We start from the raw sequence: 23,140 nt of genomic DNA, 5'->3' as shown, positions 1-23,140 counted from the left end.
CTTGAATTACCAGTGTATTATTCTAGCTATTTAAAGCATGACTACATTAACTAGATCCCAAAAGTGCAGAGAGTAAAATCCCACTAGAGCAGTGGTTCTTAACCTTTACTGCAGCCTGCACCCCTTTGATTCTCAAAATATGTCCTCGCACCCCTTATCAAAAATCAAAATATGTTCTCGCACCCTTATCAAAAATTGTTGAAGTAGGTCAGTTCTTTAAACCTAGATATATTTTTTGTTTGTATATTACAGTAATTGTTAAAAAATGTATAATGTTAATAAATACATAGGTTTGATGAAACAAAGTAGTTGTACTTATGTGCCTATGCTTAATTTATGTTTTCGATGATTTACCTTCTAAAAAAATCTGGCATGTCTTGCATCACCAGAAAGGGCATCGTGCACCCCAGGTTAAGAACCACTGCACTAGAGGATTGTCCTTGTTTATGGTCTGGCTAACCATTTCTGTTTTCACTAAAAATTGCTTTAAAATATGTTTCATTACTAGTTTATATAAATATGAAGCGTATACATCTAAATTAAGTTTACAAATTGTTAGGAAATTCTAATCTATGGCTGGGATCTGAACTTGGTTCCTTGCTTCTAAGCCATTTAGTGCTGGAAACTCTGTGTCTTACAGTTGACTTAGGGTCATTTGATTAACTCTTAAGATGTAAGATCCCTCTTCGGTGGTTGGGAGGTTCACCATGACATAAGGCCTCTGAGGGACTTTGTATGTGTGTGCGGGAAATGAGTGTGGGGATCTTCAATCTCACCCACCCAGGTTAAAATTAAAATAAAAAAATCAGTTGGTATCAAAAGTGGTTTGTGTTTCAGACTATCAAGTGTTGATCGTTATATAATACACCATTCAATATAACCTTTGCTATAAGGTTTCCATTTCATTTTTTATTTTTAATGAAAATTTTGTAAAAAAGAATCAATTTCACCTCCAAAATATCAATTTTTATACTTATAATCCCTCCACTAAAATCACACTAGCAGCCATAACTACAATTCCTCCATTGTAAACATCTATATCACTTACAGTCTCAGATGAACTATTTTTTAAAATCAGAGTTTAAAATCTAGGAGTCAACAGTCTAAATCACCAGGGAAAACACTATTTATAAACTCATTTTATCTTGTAATCTGTCTTAACACAAAAAGTAAAACAGCATGGAGATTGCAGTGTACTGCTCTTTGTGAACAGAGCAGATTTATTCTCCACAGATGGATTCACTTGAAGTCCTTTACATTAGGTAAATCACAAGTTCACTTGGCTTAATGCACTGTGTTTACTGAACTCACACACAATCATAAAAGTTTGTGATTAGTACTTAGAGCAAATGCATGGTAACTGTTTTTGTTTACAATTCATACTAGCTAATCACCTAGCTGAACACACAAATTTATTTACCTTCACCAAATGTGGAGCATCCTGTCGGTTTAGCTGGTACTGAGGCAACTGGTCACTGTCAACTATCCAAGGGTGTCTAAGAACCTGGGCAGCAGTCAGTCTTTGATGTGGGTCGACATGAAGCATCTTTGAAACCAGGTCCTGTCAACAATACAGAAACAGTTAATTCAGATGAACAGTAAAATTTAAGGCAGTACAGATTAATTTTTAGAGCATTAATAATGTTAAACATGATTAAAATTCAAGTTTTGAAGAAATATTTTGTTGTGATCAGTAGTTTAAGCAAATCTCCAGGCCATCGTCTGGAAGTGGTTGAAGTATTACTCCATACTGTGCCCAAAAATGCCAAGATCTATTGGAGAGTTTACAACATAACTAGTCAAGTGAAGAGCAGTATGCAAGTGAAATTATATAGATTAATTCTGAGGTATCTTACTCTAAGGGCATGTCTACACTACAAACTTAAGCCAACCTATGTTAGGTCAACTTACAGTCACCGCAGTAATTACTGTGGTGGTTCATTTCCACACTGCTCTGGCTTCTGTCACACTGCTTCTGCGTCCACATCAGGAGTACTTCCACTGACATAAGAGGGGCAGTGTAGGGGGTAGAAAGCCCAGGCTCTCAGCTCCATGCAGCTCCCTGCTGGTATCCCAACTGCCTCCCATGCCCTTGGCTTGCTGCTAGCTGGGTGATCAAGGAGCCAGGACCCCAGCTCTGAGTGGGGAGCAGGGACCCTGGGCAGCCACCAGGATGGAACAGGGACCCTGGGAGCAGCTTGGCTCCGAGCGAGAAGCCTGGTCTGCAGCCCAACTGGGCGCGGGGAGTCTGGACAGCAGCCCTGCTGGGAGCTGGGAGCCTGGGGCAGCCTAGCTCTGAGTGGGGAGTCCAGGCAGCAGCCCAGCTGGGAACGGGGGCCAGCCGAGCTCTAGTTGGAGCCCCCCTCCTTCCCCTGGATGACAGCACAAGTTGTGAGCAACTTTCTTGTCAATTTGGAGCCATGAAATTGACAAGAATGACAACCAACAGCCGACATAAGTAACCCGCAGTGTCAACACAGACACTGTGTTGCCCTAACTACACAGGCATCACCTCCATGAGAGGCGCAAGGCTTGAGTTATTATGTCAGTGTAGTAGGGCACTTACATAATTAGGTCAACATAAGCTGCCTTACGTCGACTTGACTCTGTATTGTAGACCAGGGCCCATATAAAGGGTAAGGAGAGTATAAAACTTCTAATTCTGGGACAACTGCTTATGAGAAAAAAATGCATTTAGTAATCTTAAATTGACTAAAAACATTCTAAAGTACTTAACAGCATGCAAACATTTTCTTATAAAACAAACTCTCTGTTGTGGAGTTTGGAATAAAGACCCTAATAAAAAGACTTCTTAAAAGCTGAATGATTTTAGACACATTCGGGACTCCCAGTAGAATTGGTTGGGATGGCACTGAATAAAGAGATAAGTGATCTATATCTTGTCCAGGACAAAAGGTAGACATGTCAGTCAGGCTGTTTAACATAAAATGTGGGAAAATACTTGTGAGTATTTAGAAATCAAGACATATGGAAGCACAAAGCAAATTAAAGACATTAGCCAAAGAAGGGGGAAAAATTCTTTGAGCATATTAGGGCTTTATTATAACTAGATAGAGGGTGATGAAGACTATTGAATGCTTTTGAACATTATATATATAGTGCTAAGTTATGGCTGCCCTTCACAGATACTTCATGGACCCATAAAAGAAGCGCCCAAGAGCATGTGGTTATAACTACTGCATCCTGATTTGGTTTTTCAGCGCCCCACAAAATTAAAAGTGGTGGTGGTAAACGTGGTTATTTTTCTTCCTACACATGACTGACTGTTTAAACATGAAGGGTTCATAATTATCAAATGAATATCTACTCATACAAAGGATTGGCTCAGTACATTTTTAAAAATCCGCAACCTTCATTAAAATCATGTTTTCTAATTTTATAAGCAATTTTTATTGTGACAAAAAATCCTTTACAGAATCTGTTAAAATCCATCTCATGCACAAAAAGACAAAATATTAAATATACTTGCCTTAGCTGTAACTGAAACTGAATTCCAGTAACCACCAGTGAGAGAGAACTTTCCACTACCTATTCGTGCCAATATCTCCTCTGGGGTATCATCGGGACCATTTGCGAAAGGAGTGTAACTAATTAATCAAACAAGTTCAGAGTATTAATAGCTTTTCCATGCTGGACTCCAATCTTTATTTCAAGTCTGACCACAGTTGCCAGTGGTTTCAAAATAATCGTAATTAACACCCCCCTCTCCAACATCAAAAATTATAGTAAAACTGATTTCAAAAGCACCCAAAAGAATAAATTATAGATGAACTACATGGTAGAATGGGAATATAATTCTGACTGTATTGTGTGAAGTGATCTGATTCATTCTTGTGAGTAATCAAACTTCTACTCCTGAGGACATTCTGCGCAAAAAATTAAAAATTCTGTGCACAATATTTTCAAATTCTGAAAAATTCTGCAAATTTTATTTGTCAAATAAATGTGGAGTCTTCAGCATGGCATTGGGGAGCACAGGCCACTGGCTGCACAGAGGTGGGAGATCACAGTGCAGCTACCCCTCGGGACACAGATTCAGCGGTGAGGTTGCACCCAACCCTGACACAGTGCAAGGACCGGGCCTGCCCCAGAAACACTCCAGGGCCCTGCTCCTCCATGCCAGATGCACCAGGTGTGGATAGGCAGACTCGGCAAGGCAGGATCCAAGTGTGGAGAGGTTCAATATGGGGAGTCCAGGTGTGAGCTGAGAGGGCTGTATGTGAGGCAACTGGGTGCAGGCAGCTCAGTGGGAGATCCGGGGGGGGAGGGAGAAGGGGAGGAGGGGAAGAGATCTGGATGCACAGGGGCTTCTTGAGATTTTGTGGGTGTAACAGTAATGGGACTCTGAAGGGGGTCCAGGTGAAGGTGGTTGGGCCTCAGCAAGGGGGATCTGGGTATGGGGGGGGAATAGAGCTTGGCATGGGGTCTGGGTGTGGGGGGGTTAGTGGGGGTCCAGATGCTGGGGGAGAGGGGCTCAGTGGGGGTAGGGAACCAGGTGCAGTTGGTTGGGGCTCGTGGGGTGGGGATCCGGGTGGCTCGTCAGGGTGATCCAGGTGAAGGGGGAGTAGGGCTCATCGAGGGGGAGGGGGGCGGGTTCTGAGTGTGTGAGAGTGAGGCGCGGTGAGCTATGATGGAGTCTGGATGCACAGGGGTTGGGTGGATTGGGGAGCAGCTCCTTGTACAGGGATCCTTGCCGCTGCAGCTGAGGAGCGATGGATGCAGGAAGGAGAGTTTGTGGTGCTTCCTGCAGCTGGGGTAGAAATCTGGGGGTTGGTCTGACCTGGCCCTGGGTGCCCTGTAGGGGAAGAGGAAGTCCCATCCTTCCCAGCTGAGCTGAGACTAGCCCCTGATCCTGGCGCAGAGTAGGAGTCACCAGCCAGGGCTTCCCTAGTCTTGGCCCCGGCTGGCTGCCCTGGGCACCCGAAACATACTGCTGTGGAAGGTCGCATGACTGCTCTTGTAGCTTCCCTTTGCTTCCCCGTCAGAAAGTCATTTTTCTGTGGGGAAGAAAAGAAATCTGAGGGGGACATAAAATCGGCACATGCGCAGTGGTGCCGAATTCCCCAGGAGTAAACTTCAAAGCTTCACTGGTGTAATGCTGTAGGAAATATGGGAGACATTTTATGATATTGTTGATACCAAAATTATAAAATTGCAATGAATCATGCAAGATATGCTGTGTGAGGTATCTGCGAAAATGTTATACATTGCCAAGTCTGATTATCTTGTTCATGTTTGTATCACATTTGTATTATGAGTTATAAATATGTAGGGTATATCTGTATTTCAAAACTTGTGCTGTGTTTCTGGGTGACACCCACAGACAGATTGGCATCAGCGCTAGGCCTGCATGATGGCCAACAAGGGACATCAACTGTACAATAAACCCATTGAAAGGGTCAGGGACTATACCTTATGACTCAGCAAGGCATGCAGGGGCATGCCTATGGAGAGAACTCTACGGCCTTTCAATGCCATGTGCTATCTGCTGTGAGTTTGTGTTTGAAACAAAGGAAGTACCAGCATGTGGCAAAAGGACTATAAAAGGCAGCTGCATCATCTCCATTTTATCTTCAGTCCTGCTTCTTACCCTGGAAGAACTTTGCTACAAACTGAAGCTCTGAACAAAGGCCTGAATTACCCATCCAAGCTGTGGATGTATTCCAAAGGGACTTTCAAACCAGCAAACTCAGCAATACTGCTAAGAACCTAATACATGAACTCTGAAGTCTCTGTATGTATCTGAGTGCTTTACCATTTAATAGCTCTCTTCTTGTTCTTTCTTTTTTCTTTATAATAAACCTTTAGTTTTAGACACTAAAGGATTGGCTGGTAGTGTGGTATTTTGGGTAAGATCCAAACCTATACTGACTTGGTAACGTGGCTGACCCTTTGGGGTCAGAAGAACACTTTGTATATGTGAGCAGAGCTTTTTAAATAACTTATCACTGTACTGGACCTATGTGCTGACTGGGAGCCAGAGAACTGGAATGCAATAAAGGAGGCTGCTTCTTGAAAACCAGTGTGGGAGATCAGAAGCACAATTTGTGACTGGTTGGGGAATTTAACTTGAGTGTTACCCACCAGTCTTTGGAGTATCTGCTCTCCCTTTTGCAGCCTGTCCTGACCTTGGCATTTCTAGCGAGGGCTGATCTAGGCACACCGGGTCAAAGCTGGTAAATTTTAACCACATATATTCTCTTCAATATGCATAGTACTTTCTAGCTTTTTTGGTAGAAACAAGTTTCCACTTCATGTAAAGTAACAATGTATGTGAGTCTATTCCTATTCTTAAATAATCATAAGGCTACAAAACATACATTTGATATAATCTTTGACTAGATTTAACAACAGTTAAGCAAACTCATAGGGAAGTTTATTTTAGATATCAGACTCTTAAGAGCTTGATCCTACTACGTGCAGAGCACCCTCAACTCCCACAGAAACCAGCACCCAGCACCTCCCAGGAATATTAGCATCTTGCAGGATTGAGCACATAATCAATACTTTGTTTGAGAATAGTAAACTTATATAAGCAAACAAAAAAAACCCACTTAATTTCTGCAAACTCACCCAGTGAGCATAGTATAAAGCAGGACACCAAGACTCCAAATATCACAAGCAGCATCATAGCCTTGCCGTTTTAAAACCTGTGAAAAGCAAATATATTAATTTCTACAGAAAACAGTACACTTTATTATGATTTTGGTGCCAACGTTATCATATTGCTTCAAAGATCTCAACTGTTTATTGTTTCAAAAGCTAAATTCATTGATCATTTTACAATTATGCAATAATGGAGAAACAATGTTTAAATAATGAAAAAACCCTATTAAAATAATCTGAAGGCATGTACACCACAACTTGATATTTACCTCTGGAGCAACAAAATTTGCTGTGTAACATGGAGTCATCAAAAGACCATTTTCTGCTCTTAGCTGTTTTGCAAAGCCAAAATCACAAATTCGAATTGATTCTGGGTTACCAGATTCATCAACATAAAGAATGTTGCTAGGTTTCAGATCTCGATGAACAACCTAAATAAAAACACAAATACAAAAAACAAAATATAGGATAGTGTTCTCTATTATAAGCACTTACCTTCACTGCTTTTTAATTTGTAGTTAGCAATGGCCTTTAAAAGAAGGTGATGTTTCTAATATCAACTCCAGTACACCATAATGCATTGTTTTTGGCTACCCAGAATGTCAGAATGGTGAAATACATGAGTTAATTTTGAGAACAATACAATAGGTCCAGTTTTCAAATTTGGGCACTCTGAGCATGAAAGTGATGTTTGACACGAGTTGATGATGATGAACACTGTGACGGAGTGGACTAGGCCCTGAGGCCCCTGCTGGAGGCCTTGTGGCCCTGCCACACCCTGCCCCAGAAAAGGGCAGTAGAGACAGGGGAGGCTCTATGTATTTTGCTGCCCCAAGCATGGCAGTCAGGCAGCCTTCGGGTGGTCCGCCGGTCCCGCACCTTTGGCCTACCCATCGACGAATTGCTGCAGAAACTGCAGCACTGGCGGACCTCCTGCAGGCATGCCGCCGAAGGCAGCCTGACTGCCGCCGTCATGGCGACCGGCAGGCCCCCCCTTGCGACTTGCCGCCCCAGGCACACGCTTGGTGTGCTGATGTCTGGAGCCGCCCCTGAGTAGAGAGGTCCTCCAAGTTGCCTAGAGCAACTGTGTGGGAAACAGCCAGTTAGGGCCCAGCAGGTCAGCATAAGAAGAGCTGCAGGGCCAAAGCGAGTTCAGTCTTCGCTAGAGCTGGAGGAAAGTGGATGGTCCTCCAGGCTGGCTGCTAGGACTGCACAAGGACAAGGCCTTGAGGTAAGGGTGAAGAATGTGCGGGAGCCATGAGGTAGTAGCCCAGGGAATTATAGCAGCAATGCAGTTTATTTAAAGGGACATTGCGAACAGTTGCGATCTATCTATAGGGTTCCTGGGCTGGGTCCCTCCACCAGCCACTGGGAAAGTGGCCTGGAGTTTGAGGCACCCCAGAAGGGGGACTGAACTGTAGTGGCCCAGCTGAAGAGCTGGGGCCAGAAAGGCCCTGAGAGGGTGAAGACATTGCCTCCAGGGAAGGAGTCCTAGGGCTCTGTTCTGAGCAGGAACAAACTGAGGGACACATTACAGAGGGCACTGAGAGAGGCCCCTGTTGCACTTGTATCCCGAAAGGGGTTTGTGTTGCTTTGATCTGACAGACAGACAGTGTATGACTTGGCTGGAGTCAGTGAAGAGCCATCATAAACAGGTATAGAGAGTGTGCAGGCACATGCGCTCGGCCGGGGGGCACTCGTGAGAGGTGAGTTCAAACCCCTTACAAACGTCAAGTAATTTCATCTCCAAATTTCCTAGAACGATAGTGTTTGAAGAAACAAAGATCATGTAGGCTGAATTATTGACAACCGTTTCTTGAGATATAAATTTAGGAATATGACTTCAACATTTGTCACAAAGACTGTTACCATACATAATGGGATGCTATGGCAGACAAGCAAATGAATGTATTAATGAGTTGTTAATTATAAAGCTTATTATCCCCTCCTCTTTCTTCCCATCATAGATACAGATGTGTCACCTGTTTTCCTCCTCCAACCACTCCACGTGCTTTGGTGACATCACTACCTCCTGCCTTATGGCCTCCCTGGCTCCCAATGTCACTCTCCATCTTTGTCCTTAACCATCATGTTCCTTTCTTTTACAATACAAAGATTTTTCACTTTTTACTCTAACTATCACCACATCAACCTTACCCACCTCTAAATTACTTTGACTGTGAAAATGAGCTTTCCGCTACAGAAAGTATCAGGAGTTTGAGAGTTTTGGAGAAAAGGTTTGGTGCAGCATAGTTATTTTCTAGGAAACACTTGTTTAATTTTTACACAATGGAAGAATGCGCCAGATGTGGATTTGTCCTTGTAAATTGTGTTTCTGTATATATTAGATAATGCATTTCTAAATGTTTTATTCAAGTAGAATACTTACCCCTTGTGCATGGAGGTACTCAACAGTTCTTGTTATTGTGAGCAGGACAGCACTAGCTTCTCGTTCTGAGAAAAACTTTTGCCTAAGAATTTTGTCCAGCAGTTCTCCTCCTTTCATAAGTTCTGTTACCACATATACATACTTTCCATCATCATACACCTACAAAAATGAAATAAATTAGCATCTAAACTTCTTTTAAAAAGTTCTCTTCTATTACCCTTCTCTAAGGATGTCAAGATAATGCAGATAACCCAAAAGAATTCTTTTTATTACAAAACCTGTGGATTTACTGCCACTCCCCAACCAACCTACTCGAACAGTATTTTAAATTGCAAAATGAGCACAAAACTTTATCTACTAAATAATAAGTACAGTAACTGAATAACATGCAATAAATTGCTAGGCAAAAGTCTGAAAACAAAGAACAGGTGAGTAAAATTTAGGAGTGCTCAAATTACTACTTTGATATCTAAATGACTATCAGATCTGGATGCACTAAAGTGGAGATAAGCTAACACTGCTATTGTCAATGCTGAATTAGAGCTAATTTCATAATGAAGTAACTATTCCACAAAAAAGTTCAGCAATGGCTAGAAATTAGCCATTTCAGCATCAGTTTTAGGGCATTATAGAATAACTTTTCAAAATTCATCTTACATCATAATTTGGGGACACTGCAGTTAGTGCATGAAACAATCTTAGATTTTATTGATTTCAAAATGTTACAATGCTAATTGTGTCAAAGACCATTTATAAATTCCTATCCCATTTCTTGGAAAATTTCATACTGTGCACACATGTACTATTCTAAAAAGCTTATTGAGGTCCATGAAGACTTCATCCTGTATTTTTCACTATGAAAAATTGTTTAAGTGCTTTTGCTTATGAGATAAGGTGGGTGATTATCTTTTATCAGATCATCTTCTGATGGTGAGAGAGACAAGCTCTTGAGCTCTGTGTGGCTTTTAGCTCATGTCTTTTACCAACAGAAGTTGGTGCAATAAAAAGATATTACCTCACCCACCTTGTCTCTCTAATATCCTGCGAGGGCTTGGCTACAACTATGTTCTATTCTGCTGAAACAGCTGACCAATTATCCATCTTACCAGCTGGGGGTACTGCAGCTTATAAACTGCATAGAAGCACCTTGAAAGCATTAATATATGAATACCACATTTAATTTTTATTGCACTTCCTTGGGCTTTTAACTTCAATCTCCTTCCAAATTTGGTTTTTATTTTAAAGAAACCTTCATTAAGTGATCCTCCCGCTCTTATACAGAAATGTACTTTTAGAGAAATCATTCCCTCATTATTCCCACAGTGAGGGGGGGAAAACAATAACAGAAAATGTGGAAATGGCAGAGGTGCTTAATAACTTCATTTCAGTTTTCACCAAGAAGGTTAGTGGTGACTGGACGTCTAACATAGTGAATGCCAGTGAAAATGAGGTAGGATCAGAGGCTAAAATAGGGAAAGAACAAATTAAACATTACTTAGACAAGTTAGAGGTCTTCAAGTCAGCAGGGCCTGATGAAATGCATCCTAGAATACTCAAGGAGCTGACTGAGGAGATATCTGAACCATTAGCAATTATCTTTGCAAAGTCATGGAAGACTGGAAAAGGGCAAATACAGTGCCCATATATAAAAAGGGAAATAAGAACAACCCAGGGAATTACAGACCAGTCAGCTTAACTTCTGTACCCGGAAAGAAAATGGAGCAAATAATTAAACAATCAATCTGCAAACATCTAGAAGATAAGGTGATAAGTAATAGTCAGCATGGATTTGTCAAGAACAAATAGTGTCAAACCAACCTGATAGCTTTCTTTGACAGAGTAACAAGCCTTGTGGATGGGGGGACGTGGTATATCTTGATTTTAGTAAAGCTTTTGATACTGTCTTGCATGACCTTCTCAAACAAAATAGGGAAATACAACCTAGATGGAGCTACTATAAGGTGAGTACATAACTGGTTGGAAAACTGTTCCTAGAGAATAGTTATCAGTGGTTCACAGTCATGCTGGAAGGACATAATGAGTGGCGTCTGACAGAGATCAGTTCTGGTTTGGTTCAATATCTTCATCAATGATTTAGATAATGGCATAGAGAGTACATTTATAAAGTTTGCGGACGATACTAATCTGGGAGGGGTTGCAAGTGCTTTGGAAGATAGGATTAAATAGGATGAAATTCAATAAGGACAAATGCAAAGTACTCCACTTAGGAAGGAACATTCAGTTGGACACATACAAAATGGGAAATGACTGCCTAGGAAGGAGTACTGCAGAAAGGGATCTGGGGCATAGTGGACCACAAGCTAAATATAAGTCAACAGTGTAACACTGTTGCAAAAAAAGCGAACATCATTCCGGGATATATTAGCAGGAGTGTTGTATTCAAGACACGCAATGTAATTCTTCTGCTCTACTCCACGCTGATTAGGCCTTAACTAGAGTATTGTGTCCAGTTCTGGGTGCACATTTCAGGAAAGATGTGGACAAATGGGAGAAAGTCCAGAGAAGAGCAACAAAAATTATTAAAGGTCTAGAAAACATGACTTATGAGGGAAGATTGAAAAAATTGGGTTTTTTAAGTCTGGAAAAGAGAAGACTGTGGGGGGGAGGGAGCATGACAATAGTTTTCAAGTACATAAAAGGTTGTTACAAGGAGGAGGGAGAAAAATTGTTCTTGTTAACCTCTGAGGATAGGATAAGAAGCAATGGCCTTAAATTGCAGCAAGGGAGGTTTAGGTTGAACATTAGGAAAAAATTCCTAACGGTAAGGGTGGTTTAGCACTGGAATAAATTGCCTAGGGAGGATGTGGAATCTCCATCATTGGAGGTTTTTAAGACCAAGTTAGACAAACACTTGTCAGGGATGGTTTCGATCAGTGGTGGGCAACCTGTGGCCCGCGGCCACTGGGAGCTGCAGGCGGCCGTACCTGCGGACAGTAAACCAACTGTCTTGCGGTCCGCCAGTGGATTACCCTGATGGGCCGCAGGTTGCCCGCCACTGGTTTAGATATTACTTAGTCCTGCCATGAGTGCAGGGGACTGGACTAGATGACCTCTTGAGGTCCCTTCCAGTCCTATGATTCAATATAAAATTTCCAAAATGTTAGAATTATCTGCCCCTATAGTATCTCCAAAAACTATGAAATTACTTTTGTTTCACTTTTAAATTAAAAGTAGTATCTTTGGTTCTAATAAAATAAAATTGTTTATTTAACTAATGAATGAATCAAGAGGAAATCTCTTGTCATTTTTATTTTTCTCCTCTCAAAATCTCTAAAACAATTATATTTTACACTTTATTATATTTTATAGTATAGGCTAATAAACTTAGCAAATTTTGGTTTTCAAAGTGAAGGAATGTTACTCAAATGTTTAAAAGTGACATTTCTATATCTTTAAATACACTGCAGAGTAGTTAAAATTAGTTAGGTAGGGGGTTTTGTTTTTTTCATTTATTTGCTTTATCAATAATAATTGAGCTGCATTGCGAGGAAAACAGTGTCTTGACTATCCATCATTCCAATGCAGCAACCTTTAAGATGAAACATAACTAGGGCTGAGTGAAAATTGGAATTTCCATCCTGTGGGAAATTCTAATATTTCTACATTTGTTTTCATCCTAAATCTGGACTGAAAGTAGAAATGTGGAAAACAAAATATTTGAAAATGTTGAAATGTTTTGTTTTGGCATTCCAAAACTGAAATGTTTTGTTGTAATGCATTGAAACATTTTATTTTGAGTCAATTCAATGTTAAGCTGAATGTGCTTAAGGGTCCATGATGCCTCATGGGGAGAGGTAGTACTCAGATTGTGCAGTAACCGGAGTTCTTTGAGATATGAAGTGGAGCACCCACAGGGACTCCAAGAGTCAATACTTGGAGAGATTATTGACCTTGTGCAGTAACTGAAGTTGTTCAAGATGGGTTCCTGTGGGTGCTCCTCTACCTGTCCTCCTTCCCCCCGCTTCAGAATTTCCTTTGTGGTAGAGAAGGAACTGAAAGCGGTTTGCTTGTGCAGCTCTGTATGTCCTCCGAACAGGGAACGAAGATGTGTAGCATGCATTTGTGGGCCGAACAGAATGATATCTAAAATTGCCCATCAAAGACACATGCACATCTATATCCCTGTGGGTGCTCCACTTCAGGTGATTCCTGACTAGTATCCTCATATTGCATTGCCAATTGCAGCATCTGATTTATAGGCATGAACTAGAACATAATGGTTGGAGGAAGTACATACAGAGATCCAGGTTGTAGTGCTGCAAATTTCAGTAACTGGAATGTCTTTGATTAATGCCATAGATGTAAACTGTGACCTTGCAGAATGAACTATTACTCTAGAAGGAGGCTGAATGTCAACAAAGTTATAACATGCAATAATAATTCTTGAGATCCATCTTGAGTCTCTTTGGGTGGAGAATGCACATCCTTTGTACCTGTCCTCAACTGAAAAGAGTCTAGAAGACTTTCAGAATAGTTTGGTTTTGTCCAGTTTGAAAGCTAATGCCCTTCTGACATACAGGGTACAAAAGGCAGCTTCTTGTCTACTCGGATGTTGTTTTGGGGAAAAAAATGGAAGACAAATAGTCTGCTTAATATGAAATTCAGAAGACACCTGAGGGAGAAACGTGAGTCAGAACAATGCATTTTCCTTGAGAAACACTGTAAAAGGAGGATCTCCCATCAAAGCACCCAGTTCTCCAACCCTGTGGGTGAAAGTGATGGCTACCAAGAAAGCTGTTTTCATGGATAAACGAAGCAACGGACATATAACTAATGGCTCAAAGGGTTGTTTTGTAAGGCAATTAAGAACCAAGTACAAGTCTCTTATTGGAGTAGATTCTCTAGTCTCTGGAAAAAGATTAATCTGTCCTCTGAGAAACTGGAGGCTGTGGGATGAGCAAACACAGAAAATCTTCCATGGACAAATGAAAGGCTGTAATAGCCACCAAGTGAACCTTGACAGAGCTCATAGTGAGAGTTGATGTCTTTAATTCCAAGAGTTAGTCAAGGATGGTGGAAAGAGAAGAGTGAATGGGAGAGACTTGCTGATGGGTATACAAGTCGTGTACCATACCTAAAGTCTCAGAATTTTCAGATTGGGGTGAAGTGTCTGACCAGCATGCTGAGACAACAGACAGCAATGGGTTGGAAGTCTCATTGGTAGATGAGAAGCAAGTCGAATGAGGTAAGGATACCAAACTCATCTTGGTGCAATTAAAATGACCATGGGACTTGTCTTGTTTGATTTTGTTCAGTAATGGTGTTGGTGGATATGCATAAAGAAGGCCTCTTGTCCACAAGAGGAGGAAGCCATGCCCAGTGACTGAGGGTCATGCTCGAGCAAAATTTCTTGCACTTTTATGTTGATGGTAGTTGCAAAAAGGTCTACCTCTGAAATCCCCAAGTTAAGAATATGTTGCTGAAAGCTTCTGAGTCTAGATTCCATTTGTAATTTTGGGAGAAGTGCCTGCGCAGGTTGTTGGCCATGCTGTTTTGAACAACTAGAAGGTAAGAAGCTGAGAGACTACCTGTCTGGCTATGCACCAATTCCACAGTTTTATCGTTTCGGCACAGAGTGAAGGAAAAACATGCCCCTCCCTGACAACCGATATAAAACATGCAGGCTATATTGTCTGTCATGATCTTGACTGAACTGATCTGCTCAGAGAAAGGAAGTGAAAGCAAGCATTGCTGGCTGTTCTCATTTCTAGAAGGTTGACGTGGAGAAGCTGTTCTTGGGATGACCATTTGCCCTGAACTGAGAAGCCCCAGATGTGTCCCCCAACTGAAGGGGGAAGCATCTGATGTTGTCATGATGATAAGGGACTTCTCAATAAACTGGACTCCTGCAGTCTTTGGAAGGGTCCTTTCACCAGCTGAGCGACTGCAGAACCCACTTGGATAGACACTTGTTTGTTCAGACTGTGCTTGTTTGATATATAGACTATCCTGAGTCATCACTGAAGGTATCGAAGATGTAACCTAGCATTTTGAATTACAACAATGCATGCTGACGCATGCCCCAATAGCTGAAGACAATTCCTTACTGAGGTTTCAGGGCTGAGCTGAATCCCTGAGATGAGTGTCTTTTGGGTGAGAAATCTGTTGGTAGATAGGTAAGCACTGCCTGTCACCACATCCAGAGAAACTGCTATGAAATCTATCTGCAGCACTGGTGTCAAAGCAGACTTCTCAAGATTTAGTTGGAGGGCTAGTCTGTGGAATAACAAGATTATTCTTTCTATTGCTGACCATAGCTCTGGATAAGATTGGCCCCTGAACAACCGAATGTTGGGGTAAGGGAAGACAATTATCTCTAAATGATGAAGGTGGTCAGCTATGACCACCATGATCTCTGAGAATATCCTTGTGGCCATGGCTGACTACAAAAATGAAGAAACCTCAGTGAACTGCAACATGAAAATTGGCATCTTGACAGTCGACAGTCACAAAGCAATCCACAGAAATGAGAGAGGGGATTATAGCTGTGAGGATCACCATGCTGAATTTCTGCTGTTTCACATAGTTGTTCAGACATCTGAGATCTAATAGCTGTCTATATCCCCCATTCTTTCCTGGACCCAGAAAGTAGTTGAATAAAACCCACTTTCCTCTGTGCTGAACTGGAACAAAGGCCTTACTGAAATCCAGGTAGATTAGATCTACAACATTTCCTTCATCTAAAAAATCAGTTAGCTTGTCAAAGAAGGAGATCTGGTTGGTCTTGCATGATCTACCTTTTGTAAAACCATGTTGCATTTTATCCCAATTACCATTCACCTGTATACTTTTCCTTGTCACTACATGGCTCACTTATTGTAGTTCCTTCTTAAATGGGCTTACAGCAAGGTTTCTTTATCACTTGCAGCTTGTTCAGACCATAACAGCAAATCTGTTCACTGGCTTAAGCAACTGTGAAGATATTACGCCCACTCTACATTCTTTACACTGAATACCAAATATCATGTAGGGATCGCACCATCATGCCTTAGGTTGGCAGACAGTCATGTCTCTGTTGGACTGGGCCATGTGTGTGAAGCTATGGAAATGAGCATGGTATAAGAAACTAGATGGAATAGAACATACTCCTGCATAAATCCATATTAGTTCATCTCTTCCCACTTTGAAGAACACCTAATTACTTCTACACCCCTGAAGTGTTTTTGAATGATCACTTTATTTATTAACTTTCCCGCCTATCCCTTCCCTTCATCTTGTGTCTTTTACATTATACAGTGACATTTTTCTTTTAACTAGCAATTTCAATCAGATTGTGATTAATATTTTGTTGTATATTAATAAACTATCTACTATGTTGAGTGCCTCAAATAAAAATAACGATTTTTAACAATTACCTATTTTAGTTTAAAATTGGATATTGGCAAAAGCATATTAAGACATTTGAAATTGTACCATTTTACTCTTTATATTAGACAAAAGAATATTTTAGATACATCTAAAACATGCATGTTGTTCTTTGACATAGATACAAAATGAAGAGTGAAAACATTTTTTGTAATACCCTATCAAAGAATGCATCTTTTGGTGTTTACTTACATCTTTAAGGGTAATAATATTTGGATGCTGTCCATAGCGCAGTAGGATTTCAATTTCCTCTGTTGGATCTCTTTTGCTCTTGTCAATAATCTAGAAGACCAAGCAAGTTTGTAAGAATAAATATTTTCTAAACACTGAAGATAGACAGATGTTTTCATTTGTACAAATACACAACCTTCCTCACCAATGTTTAAAGGGATGTTGGCTACAATCAAGACTTGGTTCCTTGAGAGGAAGAGGAAAAAATCTTTTGGAAGAATGTGGAAAAGTCTTCAGTTGGATAGGATGCTGGTGATTCTCAGATCACACTCATTAATGTGAAGATGGCAGTAAATAATACTTTAACCATCCACTTAATAAAACAAAGCCCCTGACTTTGCATGCGTTACTGAATCCTGGATGGATGACATTCCTGGACTGATTTTAGTATGGTTGTCTCCAACTAGGCACTTGGGACTAGATCTACAAAGGGACTTAATTTTAGGCACCCTGTCACCCAGTGGGATCCACAGATTTGCGTTAGCTACCTACACTCCCTATACAATTCATGAGGAGAGACAGGCTCCTAAGAATGGGATCCACATAACCCAGGATGTTGAGTGTGGAGCCACCTAAGTTAGTCAATAAAAATGCTGAGGAGAATGGTAGGTCCTAAGCTCACGCCTCAAAGTGAGTTAGACACCTAACTTCAGGCTGCAAGGAGGTGCCTATCTCCGCTTGGGGGATTCTTAGCCATGCACCTTCTCCTAGTTAGGTATCCAAGTTGTTCCTTGCAACAAACACCAGAGGAGGTGGTAGTACTGCTTCACCTATCCCCTGATAAGTTTTAGATCTGTGGTTAGAGCATTCACCTAGGATGTGGGAGACCCAGGTTAAATTTCTCTGCCTGATGTAGAGAAGGGATCTGAACTTGGGTTTTCCCCCTCCTACGAGAGTACTCTATCCACTGGGCTCTAGGAAATTTTGGGGTGCCGGAGGTCTCAGTCTCTCTATTGAAGCTTTAAGTTTCCATTGTATACAAATAACTGAATATACACTGAGTGAGTGGTTGTTCTATAGCTCAGTGGTTAAAGCACTCTCATAGGAGGGGAGAGACCCATGTTCACATCCCTGCTCCACCTCAGGCAGAGGCAGGATTTGTATCCATGTCTCCCACATTCCAGAGTATCATCCTAACCACCTCCTGTTTTTTGTGTGTTTAAACCTGATATGAGCATGCCTACTGGATTAAACCCCACAGGTAAGAAAGAAGGGCAGCACCTAGTTTGAGGATCATACTAGGGCTTGGAGCATGCACCCTGGCAGAAACGTAGGCCTTGTTTACAGTGGTGGCACCATGTAAGGTATGTGAAGCTACATGTGATAGTGAAAAGCAGGCTGTGTCCACATTGCATTGCATAACTACATGCAACAGTGAAAGGTTCTGACAGGGGGAAGCAGCAGGCTCACTACTGCTGGAGCCTTTTGCTGAGAAAACTCTGGCAGCTCCCTTCTGCCAGAGCCTTTTGCTGCAGCGGGGAAAGCAGCAGGGAGCTTCCAGAGTCTTTTCCTACTGTCTCCCCATGGCCAGAGACTTTTGCTGCAACAGGGAAAAGCTCTGCCAAAGGGAAGGTAGAGGGACACTATACTGCTTAAAAAAACCAGTAGACATAGGAAGCACTGCTGGGGGATGTAGAGAGAGGTGTAGAGTATATACCCTAGCGTTCTGGTGTGGCTGTACTCTATTCACCTAAGCAGCTCCTCACCATCTACACTGCTATTTAAGTATCTAGGGGGCTTTAATAGTGGAAATTTAGGCACCTAGGGACTCTAAGCGTCTACAGAGTTAGGCAGCAGCTGAGTGAGAGTTTTGAGGATCTCAGTGATGCCTTCATGTTGGACTTAGGCACCTAAACCCTTTTGTTGATCTAGCCCCAGGTGCAGCACAAGAAGATATAAGACATGTGAAACCAGAAAAGGGAAACCCCTGGGGTTTTCAGTTAAGCATCAGATGCTTATTTGAATTTATCAAAGCCTAATGACTTGCTACTCACATTTGGTATAATTGAAAATGTCTGATGGGTTCAGTTTTGCCATTTGCCACTGAAGAAGATAAGCCTGCTCCTTCTCATGATGCACTACTTCCTTTCCTCCCTTCCACCTGAGTTGTGAGGTTTTCCCCAATGTCTCCTCCTCCTTTTTATCTCTTATATCTTTCCTGCACGAGTTTAGAAGTCATTGCTTCTAGCTGAATCCTTCTTTCCCCCTGCACACTCCACTGCCTTCCTTCCTCATGCTTTCTCTCTGCTTCTTGGAGAAGAGGAGCTCCAGCAGAGGCAGCAGATAGTAATAGCAACAGAGAAGGAGATGAGGCAGTCTGAACAACAGTCCCTAAGGGCTTGGAGAAGGAACAGTAGTGCAAACATTGCTCTATCCCAGCTATTCAGGACAGAGGAAACTACCTGGTAACCCAAGCACAAAAAGTCAGATCTACTCCTGATAGAGTAGACCAAATTCCCAAATAAGTTGATATTAATGAAACAGAAAGTATTTCTGGGGAAAAGCTGGTAAATGTTTTCTTTCATAATTTGAATGTGCTGAATCTGAAAATTATGTTTACCAAGCTGAATGTTGTACTCTAAGGTAAGTAAAAACAAAAAAGAACATGGCTACTGTTGCTAATTTAAAAAAATAAACAGAAAGTACAGGAGAGATATTAAATATCTTTCCTACTAATATCACAGAAGGTACAGCAGAACCAAAATTCAATGAAGATGTCCTGGCAGATGGTTTAATGACTGCCAGTCAGATTTGAAAACACAAGCGCGGGATATGGCACTTTCCCTTAAATGTCGATTTGAAAATGCAAAGTCTGACTGGCCAAGTTTTAATGAAAAGCACAATAACAATAACTCACCATTAACTGAATACAGCTACATGCCTATCATTTGGTTCCCCGCTCATGAAGTTGATACACTGAATACTGTGGTAAAAAAATTTGCACAAGTCACATATTTTTAGTGCTGTCAAGCGATTAAAAAATGAATCGTGATTAATGGCGCTGTTACACAATAGAATACCATTTATTTAAATAATTTTGGATGTTTTCTACATTTTTAAATATATTGATTTCAATTACAACACAGAATACAAAGTGTACAGTGCTCACTTCATTTGATTACAAATATTTTCACTGTAAAAAACAAAATAAATCGTATTTTTCAATTCACCTAATACAAGTATTAGAGATTTCACTACATCATGAAAGCTGAACTTACAAATGTAGGATTCATATGTCCCTTCATGCTTCAACCAACCTTCCAGGAGACATGCGTCCATGTTAATGACGGGATCTACTTGATAACCATCCAAAGCAGTGTAGACTAATGCATGTTCATTTTCATCATCATGAGTCAGATGCCACCAGCAGAAAGTTGATTTTCTTTTTTGGTGGTTCAGGTTCTGTAGTTTCTGCATTGGAGTGTTGCTCTTTTAAGACTTCTGAAAACATGCTCCACACCTCGTCCCTCTCAGATTTTGGAACTTGGCACTTCAGATTCTTAAACTTTGGGTCAAGTGCTGTAGCTATCTTTAGAAATTTCACATTGGTATCTTCTTTGCATTTTGTCAAATTTGCAGTGAAAGTATTCTTAAAACGAACAACATGTTATAGCAGTCTCGGATGATGACCCAGCACATGAAATATACGGCAGAGTGCGGGTAAAACAGAGCAGGAGACATACAATTCTCCCCCAAGGAGTTCAGTCACAAATTTAATTCATGCATTTTTTTTTAACAAGCGTCATTGGCATGGAAGCATGTCCTCTGGAACGATGGCCGAAGCATGAAGAGGCATATGAATCTTAGAGCGCATCTGGCACATAAATCTCTTGCGACGCCTGCTACAACAGCGTCATGCAAATGCCTGTTCTCACTTCCAGGTGACAATGTAATTAAGAAGTGGGCAGCGTTATCTCCCATGAAGGTAAACAAACTTATTTCTCTTAACGAATGGCTGAACAAGAAGTAGGACTGAGTGGACTTGTAGGCTCTAAAGTTGTACATTGTTTTGTTTTTGAGTGCAGTTATGTAACAAAAAATCCTACATTTGTAAGTTGCACTTTCATGATAAAGAGATTGCACTACAGTACTTGTATGAGGTGAACTGAAAAAATACGATTTCTTTTGTTTATCATTTTTACAGTGCAAATATTTGTAATAAAAATAATATAAAGTGAGCACTGTACACTTTGTATTCTGTGTGGTAATTGAAAGGGATATATTTGAAAATGTAGAAAAACATCCAGAATATTTAATAAATTTCAGTTGGTATGTTATTGTTTAACAGTGCAATTAATTGCAATTTTTTTAATTGCAATTAATTTTTTTAGTTAATCATGTGAATTAATTGCGATTAATCGACAGCCCTAATTATTTTCAATAGAAACATGTTGATCAAGCACTCTTCCCTGCTCTGATTGACCTAAAATGGACTGTACCAGAATGTAAAGATATCCTGATTACATGCTTAGGAGGTCTACATATATCAGTGAGCTTCCTAAAAATGTTGGGGCAGCATACACAGGATTCTGGACTGTTGAGCATGTAGACTGAAAATGGAATTTCAGGTAGACAAATGATAGAGCATGTAATTTCTGGTAAAAATTATGCAAAAGCTACTCATGCTTACAAGATCACTCTACACGGCAGTGTGGCAACTCTTATTACCACAACTTCTGAGCCATCTATAGCAACACAACAAAAAACTCAAAGAGAAGCTCCTGGATGTTGCAAAATCTGACGCTAAGGAAGATTACAATAACCTAGTATCTATTCTGTCATCCGCAAGTTTCTGTGACAAGATGCTATCATTTGTGCTGAGCAACATGGACAACCATCCCAATTTGCAGTACTGGTGGTAGTATGTGTGTATCCTCCTCCTCTTCCCCAGAGCTCAATGAGATGGAATTTGGGAGCTTCAGCTGTATGCCTTCAAAAGAATGCTTCTGTTCTTTCACCAATATGAACACACAAATTATGATTGATGGGGATCTGTGTACTTAGCAGAAATGAACCAGCCCCCTCTGGAAGTACTTGAGTTCTACAGAGGCAACTGGGTTGTGGAAGGTTCCAACCACAGATTCAATCAGGTAGACTCAAACCATTCCCAAGCATGGCTCAATGCCACTCGAAAGAAAGGAAGAGGAATTATAGGTATAACAGGAATGGACTCAGCACTCAGCAGATGGGCTCTCTTGTATCATCTACGTGCCTGAATTGCAGCCCAAGCCAGAAAACTGTTCAGTCTTGGGCTTGATGACTAAATGAGTTGCAATGAATCCACACCAGCACAAAAGCAACATGATCATGATGATGAAAATAAAGTATTAATGACACTTCAAAGATTCAAATTATTTCACTACCAACACACTGCAAAACATTGCAACAAAGGATTTGGCTACAGAAGCAATTCAGAGGATTCTGCTGAACGCAGATACATCTGGCCAGGAGCAACTGAATAACTTTGTTCAGGAAAGGTTCATGACACCAGAGAAACTAAGTGCCCATAACAAAATACGTGACCCACTGAAAAAAACAAGGGCTCTGATGTTTTCCTTCCTCCATGCAGTTGGAAAAGCAAAGACAAGGTAGTCACAATACAAGTTGACAGTCTCATACTACAGTGCGTAATTAATGCCTATAAATGAGGAAGGATGGTGGATCTGCATAAAATATTGTGTCATGACCTAATGCCAATTCCTCTTGCTGAGGTAAATGGGCATCTTAAAATTGGAAATAAGTCTGTTATGTTACTCATTTTAACCAGAGACATCCCTTGTCCTCCTGAGATAACACCTGATAGTACATCCTCTCTGGTGATTGATGGCCAAGCACGTGTAATGGCACAGAGAAAACTTCTTCCATGTTCAACCTTTGGTGACCTTGCAAACATTTTTGTCAAGGCAGTTCTTTATTCTGGACAGCATTTCAGCAGGATTGATGTAACTTCTGACAGGTACAGACAGGATTCTATTAAAGGAATGATATGACAGAAGTGTTCCAAAGCTTCTAAGTTAACTGGAAAAATCACTGAGGACAGATCTGTTCTACTTCCCAACCGCTGGCCAGACTTCTTGGCCTATTCCCAAAATAAGGCTGATCTGCCTTGCTTCTTCTCTGAAGAACTCCTAGCCCATGCTCTGCAAAACAACTGTCACATCTAGAGGGTTCAGAGACAACAGTATAGTTATATCATTAAATCCATTTTTGAACTCAAGCGTGTCGCACGTCAGCACAAGACTGATGTTGTTCTTCTCTTAGTGGTACATGATAACAAAATGCCTTGCAGCAAGTTGCGGATGAAGGCTGGAACATTAAAAAAAACCTCAAACATTCCTGTGCATACTATTTAAGAGAAGCTTTTGCCTATGTTTCCTCAAGCAGATATAGAAACAATATTCTCCTTCCATGTTCTGACAGGCTGTGATACTCTTTCCTATATTGCTGGCCACAGCAAGAAAACTGCTTGGACAGTATCCATGGAGAAACATGGACTTCAGAGAAACA

The 23,140-nt window shown here is 40.9% G+C and overlaps 1 protein-coding gene across 3 annotated transcripts in view; it reads right to left on the bottom strand.

The window, feature by feature from the left end:
• The window catches only part of RPS6KA3 (ribosomal protein S6 kinase A3), a 127,461-nt gene that overhangs the window by 5,552 nt on the left and 98,769 nt on the right, over positions 1-23,140 (bottom strand). For all 3 annotated transcript variants that reach the window (XM_034755488.1, XM_034755497.1, XM_034755505.1), the window contains 6 exons: positions 16,595-16,684; positions 9,017-9,175; positions 6,897-7,058; positions 6,595-6,671; positions 3,491-3,608; positions 1,421-1,561 (listed from right to left, as the gene is read on the bottom strand). In XM_034755488.1, coding sequence (XP_034611379.1) covers positions 1,421-1,561; positions 3,491-3,608; positions 6,595-6,671; positions 6,897-7,058; positions 9,017-9,175; positions 16,595-16,684 — 747 coding nt within the window. The remainder of the gene's footprint in view (positions 1-1,420; positions 1,562-3,490; positions 3,609-6,594; positions 6,672-6,896; positions 7,059-9,016; positions 9,176-16,594; positions 16,685-23,140) is intronic.

Source organism: Trachemys scripta, chromosome 1 (assembly GCF_013100865.1).
Source record: "Trachemys scripta elegans isolate TJP31775 chromosome 1, CAS_Tse_1.0, whole genome shotgun sequence".
Lineage (NCBI taxonomy): Eukaryota > Metazoa > Chordata > Testudines > Emydidae > Trachemys > Trachemys scripta.
This window is presented reverse-complemented; position numbering and strand designations above follow the sequence as displayed.